Raw genomic sequence first — 9639 nt, forward strand, 5'->3', positions numbered from 1 at the left:
AAAACCACCTACCATAGTTTTAACGCGTCTCTCAGTTATTTATGAATGTGTCTCATCCCTTCAAAACAGGTGCAATAGAGGTTTCCATTGCAACTATGTGTAAAGGTGAACGATGTCCTACTGACGAAGTATATGTGGTGGGCTTTGTTCCCTCATTCTTACTTCCATGCAAAAGATCTATATCTTTAGATCCTTTCCTTGACCCTCTCATACGTGAGATTGAAGGCTTTATTCATGGTAATTGTCATTTTATGTTGTCCTGTATTAGTGCTTTGCTTGTAAATACGACCATTCGTGCTGCAGCCATTTTGGTGTATTACTTTTTTTATGCTGATCAGTGTGTATAACTATATTGGCATTGATGTCAACCTACCTGTTGCTTTGTAGTATGTAGTGTTGTTGATGCATGCCCACAAAGGGGAACTCTCAATGGAGATCTTGAAGGTTTAATATTCTTCATCATAGTTCTGTTTAAAAATAATTGATATCTTCCCCATTTATTGGCCAGTTTTGAAATATCAAAATTCATAACAAAAAAGTGTATTTCTAACGCATTTAGCACATTTTTTATTTCTTTCTTTTACCTCTTTTGTCCCATTCCTCCAAGGGTCAGGGCAGGGCCTACTATTTTACTAGTTTAGGGTGTGTGGAGTAATTTTCTTTTTTTCAACATTCTTTTTTTCCTTTCTCCTGTAGTAGCTGCTCTGGTAAGCAATATTGAAAAAGTGGTTCTTTCTCACCCTTATCATAGGAATTTAAGTGAACTTTCCTGTTCCAGTTTGTGACTATGCAGCGGGAGATGCAGTCGTAAGACATCTCGTATTGTATTGGACAGGTGATCATAGTGGCCAATGTGAAGTGGGAAAATTTATCAAGTGTGGAAAATCTGGATGCCATCGCTGCAAAACCACAAGTATGTTCTATGTTTTGTCCAAACAGGCATGCTTAGCATTACATTTAATATATTGTGGTAGGAAATTGTTGATTCAACTTTCAGTAGTTTACTTTTCAAAAAGCAATTAAAACAATCTTTTACTATTGAGAAATGCACATTTTATATTTTATTGTGTAAACCTCTACAATGTAATAATGTGACACCTCTCCCAACCTTGAGATTATTTGAACATGCCTCCTCTAACTCATTTACTAGGTGTCTACATTCCTGAAACAAACCACTATTATTATGCTGGATTCCAGCAGCATGCAAGATTCCCTGCAAGTAGTAAGAGTGTTCTTGGCTCTTTTGATGAACTTTGTGAAATAGAAGAGGAGTAAAGAATCTCAATAAAGCAAAAGCGAGCTAGAGAAACTGGATACACAGGACTCTCCATTCTCCACAGATTCCATGCATTGTATAGGTTTGAATATAACCGCCACTTGGTGTATGATCAGTTTCATGGGACTTCTCTTAATGCTGTTAAAAACCATATTGCCTTTCTGAAAGCTAGTGAAGAAGATTCAATTGACTGGAAAGAAGTGGACTCACAGCTAAGAAAAGTACCGTGGACTCATGGTAATCATACTCTGCATAGTTCCTATTTTATATGATAATAGTGGTTTATAATTAACTTGTGTTACAGGTGTGAGTGTAGATCCATACCACATTTTTCAAAGTTTATTGTTCATACACAGAGGCACCGTAATTTGATTATCTCTAATTGTTATTTATTTTTCTTCAGAACTTAGAGCACCTAGAACACCACAATGTATTAGTAGCAGATGTGGCTACTGGAAAGGTGACCTTTTATTGACCTTTTAGTATGGTGGTCTTGTTTTTACATAACATCACTTCCATATCAGTTGTAATGTCACTCATGTTATCATGTCATTGCTTTTTGGAAAATATCATACTATTGATCAGCTGGTTGAATTTAGTTGTTACTTTTACTGCCTGTGCTTACATAAAAACCACCATGGTGTCAACATTTCCAGAGCCCAGTTTCTCCAATAATTTTATCTATCCATGTTTAGGACATCCAATCATAAACATGTAACATAAAAACCTTTTCAATTTTTCATCCACAATATGAATAATCATTGGTTGTACTTTGCTGGCTCTTTTGAGCTTTTGGTTGATTCACCTTGTTGTTTCTTTCAGCTGAAGAGTACAAAAAATTTGCTTTTCCTGCCTCTGAAGTTGCACTCCTCAATCATCTATCACAAACCCAAGCACAGGAGTGGCTATGTCTTTGCCGTATAGTTGAATATCTTCAAAACCATGCTAGGGATAAGTGGTCAGAAAGTGATGCTGATACATTTCACAAGATGGTAATTCGGTATGCTGTGCTGTTAGAGAAACATTATGGCCCAACTAGCTGCCATACAACACTTCATAACCTACTCCATTTTGGTGGCTTAGACAATTATTCTTGTTGGGTTCAAGAAAGAGAAGTCCAAAGATGCATTCGCCAATCAAATAATCACAAGAACACAGAATACACCATAGTTTCCTATGGGTTTGTATTGAACCACTAGAGCTACTTACAGTGCACGCATTTTCCATAGGAGTTTTCCTAGTCTATGTGGCCTAACGCTTAACAATGATGGGCCTAACACAAATATCTTGAGTGCAAAGTTAACCCTACCCTGACGAGAGCAGAGGAACCACCTGACGAGAGCAGATGAACCACTAACGAGAGCAAATGAACCACTCACGACAGCCCTAATTAGGTTCACGTGTGGTTCATTTCCGCTCGTACTAACCCCCCTCAACTTAACACTTCGTACAACATTTCCAATTACATGTTTAAACTAGTGCTTTTGCCAACGTAAAGTATAGATGTTGCACATTGATGCTGCGAAGTGTCAATTGATGTCTTTCAAAGTTGCTGCATTGACACACTTTTCATTTTTGATTACGAGCGCAAATGAACAATTGAACGGAACGACCCTAAAAATTGTTTCTAACAGTTGCGAATGCCTTGTGCAGTAGTCATTTCAATTCCCCTTCTTGCCGTACCTGTCCCTCAAGATTCCCTCATAAGTTCGAGTCGGAAATCCCTTTTACAAATTCACCGAAGATCTTCATGCGTAGTTCATTTGCGCACGTCCTAACCCTCGGACTCTAAAAAATTCATAAAAAAATTACAATTTATTGTATGAACTTACACTTTGGTGTACTATAAGGTTTCGTATTAGTTCTGTGTTCTGCAAAGTTTCATACATTTCCATTTAAAATTGATAAAGTTATAACGTTCCTAATTTGGTTAACGAGCGCAAATGAACATTTGAAGGTAAACACACTAAAAATCATTTTTAACATTTGAAAATGTTGCATGTACAAGTCTTGCACATTCCCCTCACTTCCATACTATTCCCTTGTGATTCCCTTGAAAATTCACATCACCAATCCTATTTCAAAAGTGTCTGGGTACAACACGCGTGATTCATTTGCGCTCGTCCTGACCCTTTGACTTTAAAAAATTCATAAAAAAATTAGAATTTATTGTGTGACCTTGTGCTACCGTCTACTTAAAGGTCTAGTCGTAGATATTTCTTGTGCAAAGTTTCATCTAATTCTGCGTTCAAGTTCAGAAGATAAACAGGTTAGGGTTAAGGTTAACGAGCGCAAATGAACCATTGAAGGGAAAGGAAGAAAAAATAAATTTCATACTTCCAAATTTGGTATGCGGGACATTTCAACAATTCCCTCTCATGCGATACCTGTCCCTTTTCATTCCCTCTAATTTGAAACCTTAAAAATCAACCCTAAGTTTGGACCTCGGGATTGACTTTTAGTGAAAATTCGCGGTAGGGTTAGTATAACTCGACCTTGAGATTTTGAGTAACCCTACCACCACAACAAATCTTTCTAAAATCTTTAATATTGGGTCTACAGAGCTGAAATTCGCACAGCTTATTTATACGCTATAGAGCATTATGTATACGAATTTTTGTATTATTTTAGCAAATGGTTTTTATTTTAGAGCTGTTAACCCTAACCCACATTTTTGGTGGTTCATTTGCGCTCGCTATCTGAACGTCTTGGCCTCCAGCGCCTGTACGCATAAGGGTTAGGGTATTTTTATTATACCATATTCTTTCTCTAGTCAAGAGCTTTGTAGCGATATATTTTATGTTGCTGCTTGTTAAAAGTTTACGTCACAAACGTGTAATTACCTGATGGTTCATTTGCGCTCGTCTACTAAACATCTTACATCTTACTTTCGCAACTCATAACTCTGTTCAAAATTGATAACATCACTTCATATTTACACCAACAACACATTAGTCTCTTTACTATACCTTAGTAAAGTATCATGACCGAGGTATTACTTGTTAGAAAGTTATTGTCATATTCGTAGCAGCAGGTAGTAAGTGACCGTCTTTTGCTACTCCGAGTTCATACCATTGTAACCCTGTTTTTTGCCCATATCATATAATAATTTCGCTTCCTTGCAAAGTGTCAATTGCTCATTTATAAGCCTGCCAGATTTTGCGCACAAAACAACAAGGGTTTAGGGGTTATAGATGTTCAAAAGAGTGCACCTTTTTTATGTCCGCCATCTTGGATTTTATTTTTCAATAAAAAATTCATAAGAAATTCAGTTTTTTTAATATTTTCCTTAAACTCACGCGAAAGTAGTCCGAATAAGATATACTTTACCGTTATTGAAGAAAATAAGCAATTAATTTTTTGAAATTTTTTCACTTTTTTCGCACGTCCTATCTCTCTCGATTCTTAACGATATATAACCATATTTCTACACGTAATGTTGTAATGACTAGTCTAGATGTGTATTAAATTTGGTTGACTAATACATTACAACTAAAAAGTTATGGCGGTTTATTTGAGTGTACCTCTCGTTTTTACTTTTTTGCTAAAGAAGACTGGGGTTTGGCACAGAAAAAATTGTAAAAAATTTTAAACCCCCTCATTTTTTGGTATTTTTTCCCTAAGTGCTAGATCTTTCCTACTTCCAACTTTCCGTCCGGTTTTTTTTTGGGAATTTCTACATAAAAACTCCAATATAAGTGATTTCAGTTAACTCAAATTGGCAGCTGTCAATCAACTATATCTGACCAATTAATTATACTGGACGAGAGAACAATGACTACTCTCTTATCTCTGTAAGTTTCAAGTTATTTCATTACAACGTCACTATTCTAGTCCATGTTTAAGTCTGAGCAGTTTTTGAACAAATGTTCAATCATGCATTGCGCACCTAGCTAACGCCATTACAGTCGAGCTTCAGTAACTGTAAGTACACACACTTTGATCTCTGTTATTTTTGCTGTTGGGCACCCTTGAAACACTGAGTAGAGGCAATCGAACTATAGGAAGAAGTTAATAAGGGGCTAGAGCACCTTTCTTAAACATTTTTCTTCTTATAAAAGCGGTTGCTTCTGCGCAGGCTTTGCTCAAAGTTTAAGGGTGCAGTTTTGAGCAATTGTTAGGATAAATGATGTTGTTGGACCTCCTCATTAGAGCTTGAGGTCCTTTTTTGATGTTATGATGTTATATTATCCTTGTTCATGTTGTATGGAACAATTTGATGTTGGTTTTGAACAAATTTGTTCCTCATTTAATAGCTTATGACGTCATTTGTATTGAAACTTTACACATTCATAACTTAGCGAATCTGCCCCCACTTGCGCCGTAACTTATATCTATAGATAGGCCTTAACATAGTCTACTAGCCAATTAAGTTTGGATCCAATTGAGCAAAAAATCGCGAAGTTATGAGTGTCTAAAGTTTCTTACAAAATGGTGGACGTAGATTGCTCCAACCCAGGCTTTTCTGGGTTTTAACGCCAAGACGAGGCCAAACTTTAACTGCCTATAGCTCATTGAAAATTTCACTTCACACTTTCAAATTTACAGGGATGGTAGAGTTAGCCAAGGTCTTTTTGTCTAACTTTCTAATTCACTTAACTATAATAACTGTAAGTACATCGAATTTGCATAAATATATCTCTTTCACAATGACATTTTTTCGGCTTGAACTTTCATTTGAAACGAGTTACTGGCAGTTAAAGTAACGCATTCTAGTCTGAACGTTGTTGTTCAAGGACCTCCTTAGTGCAGCTTGAGGACCTTTTTATTCATGTTGTGATAATATTCCATGCCTGTTTATGCTGTTATATTGTTTAAGGACCTCCTCAGTAGATTTGGAGGTCCTTATATTCATGTTTAGGCGTTATGTTATGCTTCTGCATGCGCATAGGTAGTTCAAGGACAATGTCCTTAGAGCTACAGACACCTAGATTCATATTGAAGTGAAGGTGCCATTATTCAATGTCCAGACACAAATGGATACTCGGCCGACACCGCTCGATGTTGAGCTAAACAGTATAGTGAGCCTCCTGGGAGAAGCCGCAGTGGGCGACCCAGTGGCTTTAAGACGCCTCCGTCTGCATGAGGGCTGCGATTTCGTAGGACCGCAAGTATTCAATCCAATAACCAGCATGGAAGACGTGGAGAGCGACCTAGTCCAAATGATTTATTTTTGTGCGTCCATCCAGCACCTCCAACTACAACATATGGAAAAATGTACCTTGAAGGCGCTTTCTTACATGCTTTATGTTTACGAGTGTCTGCTCGATAAGTCCTTTCTCGCAAACAGAAATCTAGAGGGAAGCGAAGTTTCAGCTGGCTCAGCGGAAATCCTCCAAGATATCATTGACACCGTAGAGATGCTGAGAGAGGCCAAGCAGAGACACCAGGAGAAAGTTCAAAAGAGGGGGGAGAGCAATGTAAAGAGAGTGCCCAGCGAGGAAGAAGACACTAGCAATGAAGAGTGGAGGCCCGGAAGTAGCGCTAGTGACAGTTCGGAGGACGAGTCTAGTGATGGGAAGGGTGGCGCTGGGGTTAAGGGTGTTGCTGAAAGAAAGAGCCTTGGCAAGGAGAGTGCTGACAAGGGTGGCGCTGGGGTTAAGGGTGTTAGGGCTGAAAGAAAGAGCCTTGAAGAGGAGAGTGCTGTATGTAGGGAGCCCCAGGGAGAAGTCTTTCAAACAAAAAAAACCGAGATGGTGGTTAGGGGAAAGCAAAGGTCTAAGAAAGTCGATAGAACATGCAAGGTGCCTTCGTGTAAGGGCTACACGGGCCCAAATCTGAAACGTCATCTCATGGACGTCCATCTTAACAAAAAAGAGATTTTCGACGAACACGTCGATAGGCTTTTTAACATGGGTCTGTCGAAAACACCGTTGAGGGGGCCTCCCCGAAAGAATACGAAAGGAAGATTGTTGAAAGGCCGCAGAAAACGCTGGTGCCCAGAGCCATTCTGTGGGTTTCTGGGATCCTACCTCCCCCAGCATCTCAAGGCAGTACATAAGCTGACCCCTGGTAGTGAGAGGTATAAGGTAGCCCTAAAGGAGGCCAGGCCCTACAGGGGTGAACAGGAAGAGCTGGCTTCATTAACACCGCCGCGACCTCCAGTAGTCTTAGTCAAATGGTCCAAGTCAGCGAAAAAGCGTCCGTTGACAGTTCCTCCGCACCATACAATAAGCAGTGATGATTCCGAGGATAAACTGCCAGCTAAGGCCTCTAAAACATCCATTACTTTGTCAGAGGATATCGTTCCTCCAACACCTCCACAGCCTGAGCAGATGGAGCCATGTACAACTGCCCCTGACCCGACATGCAGCGAGGACTCCGAGGATGAGCTGCCGGAGACAGAATATGCCAACGAGGAGGCGTATTTTCTCGAGCCTGCACCATCAACCCCTCGTCACGCCTGGCTTGTTGGTTTCTACAAATACCTCAACACCCCTGCTGCTGGTTTCCATAAAGACCGGAATCGGCTCCAGCATGCATGCCAAGTTAAGACGCTGTTGAATGAGGTGGACCCTTCTGGAGTGGACATTCAGGTGCTCGATGAGGAGGAAGGCAGCCGTGTTTGGCTGGATTGGGTCAAACCCAACCTATCAGTCAGGGCTGCTGGAACCCTCAAGAGTTACCTGAATTCCCTTCAGAAGTTTCTGGAGTTTGTAACGAAGAAGGGCAAACGGGAGAACTTGCCAGTAATCTCCGAGGAGACGAAGAATGTATTAAGTGACCTCTGTAGCAACCTGAAGGGCTGGCGCCGCTACATCGCAAAAGAAACATCGGCAAGTAGATTCGCCAAGTACCTCAGAGAAGCAGACCACCTATTGACCACGCCGGAGGTGGAGGAAATCATGGTCTTGGGTCCAGCCAATGACGGCAGGGTGGCCCTCATCGCGGCAGACAGCGCGACGTCTGCTGAGCAACTCTCTATCCAGCAGTACTCCGCTGCACGTGACTTTCTTCTTGTCATGCTCACTAGAACTGTGGGTACACGCCCTGGTGCCCTGGAGAGTGCCACACTTGCAATGTTTAACTCGTCGCTGTGGGATGAGAATAAGACCAGGCGCGTGATGCTAGTCGCATCTCATAAAAGAGAGGTAGATGGACCAGCGCCCATCCCAATGGATCCCTACCTGTTTTATCTCATGGGGGTGTTCATAAAGAAGTTAAGACCGTTGGTGACAACAGATTGCAGTCCATCGTCACCAATCTTCGTCAAGTCTGACGGGGCTCCCTATGCTAGGGGCACAATAGGCAGGAGGATCTCTGCGTTTATTGTTAAGTCAGGGATAAGGGCCGATAAGCCCATCATGGCCACCGACTTTCGTAAATGGATCGTCACCACCATGAAGTCCAAGAAGAGGGCAGGGGAAAAAATAGACGAAGATCTGCTGAGGAGGCTTATGTGCCACTCAGAAAAAACCACAACTACCTGGTATTTGCGAGAAGATCTCACTGAGCAGGCGGCACAAGCCTCCCAGCAGATCGCAGCCAACACCGCCGTCACCCCTACTCGCGAGATCCGGCCTAAAATCGCCACAACCCCCTACGCTACCAGGAGGAGACTACATTCTGTAGCATCAGTCGCTTCTCCCTGCAGGTCGTTGACCTCAGAAGAAAAGGGCGCAGTTGAAAGGTGTTTCAGCGAGGAGATTAAAAAAGGTTTTCCTCCTGCCAAAGAAAAAGTCATCGCCGCTATGAAGGCCAACGACGTTCTACGGGACGTTGCTGACTCGGAAGATAAGGTGAAGAAGGTGGTGGACAGGGTCCGATATATTATCAAGGCGCAGCCCACAGTAGAACTCGCCACCCTCGAAGAAGAGCCCGCCTCGGTCCGCACTGAAAAGTATGTGCAGTCCCACCCTCCTTCGACTTCCAGTGCAGTACCTTCCGGTGATTCCGGCCGAGTGGAGTGGTCGTTGGAGGACTCCCAAGCTCTTGAGGCACCGCTGTCAGCTTATGAAAAGCAACCCACTAACCTCGAGCTTCGTGCGATCATGAGCTCCTCAGATACTCTTCGGAGGATCTTGGAGGAGAACTCCTTCCAACGCATCCGAAATAAGGTAAAAAACATCTACAGGAAGCGTCGCTGAAATGCCGGCCCCTTTGCGATCTTCAAAGACAAAAAAACAAAAACAAAAACAAAAACAAAAAAAAAAGTCCTTGTGGTCACTGTTTCATCTTGTTGTCCGAGTCTGAGGCATTCGTCAGGGATAGAACGCGAGCTGGGGTAGCCAATCCCCGGGGAGTGCCCCATGGATGTGCTCAGTCTCATGACACGAGTGATTCAAACCACATTGGCACGTTGCGTTTTCATCTTGCGTAATGTATATGTTGTCTTGTTGAACGTTGCTTGGACTCGAGGTTGG

The 9639-nt window shown here is 41.7% G+C and overlaps 1 protein-coding gene and 1 pseudogene across 1 annotated transcript in view; both read left to right on the forward strand.

The window, feature by feature from the left end:
• Nucleotides 1–2566, forward strand: part of LOC148723406 (uncharacterized) — a 303906-nt pseudogene extending 301340 nt beyond the window's left edge.
• A 3379-nt stretch (nt 2567–5945) lies between these two features.
• The window catches only part of LOC148723436 (uncharacterized), a 4286-nt gene continuing 592 nt past the window's right edge, over nt 5946–9639 (forward strand). Inside the window, exon 1 of the mRNA XM_088732156.1 lies at nt 5946–9639. This exon is cut by the window's right edge and continues 592 nt beyond it. Coding sequence (XP_088588282.1) covers nt 6253–9363 — 3111 coding nt within the window. The 5' untranslated portion in view covers nt 5946–6252 and the 3' untranslated portion in view covers nt 9364–9639.

The sequence above is a fragment of the Stylophora pistillata genome, chromosome 9, assembly GCF_964205215.1.
Source record: "Stylophora pistillata chromosome 9, jaStyPist1.2, whole genome shotgun sequence".
Classification (NCBI taxonomy): domain Eukaryota; kingdom Metazoa; phylum Cnidaria; class Anthozoa; order Scleractinia; family Pocilloporidae; genus Stylophora; species Stylophora pistillata.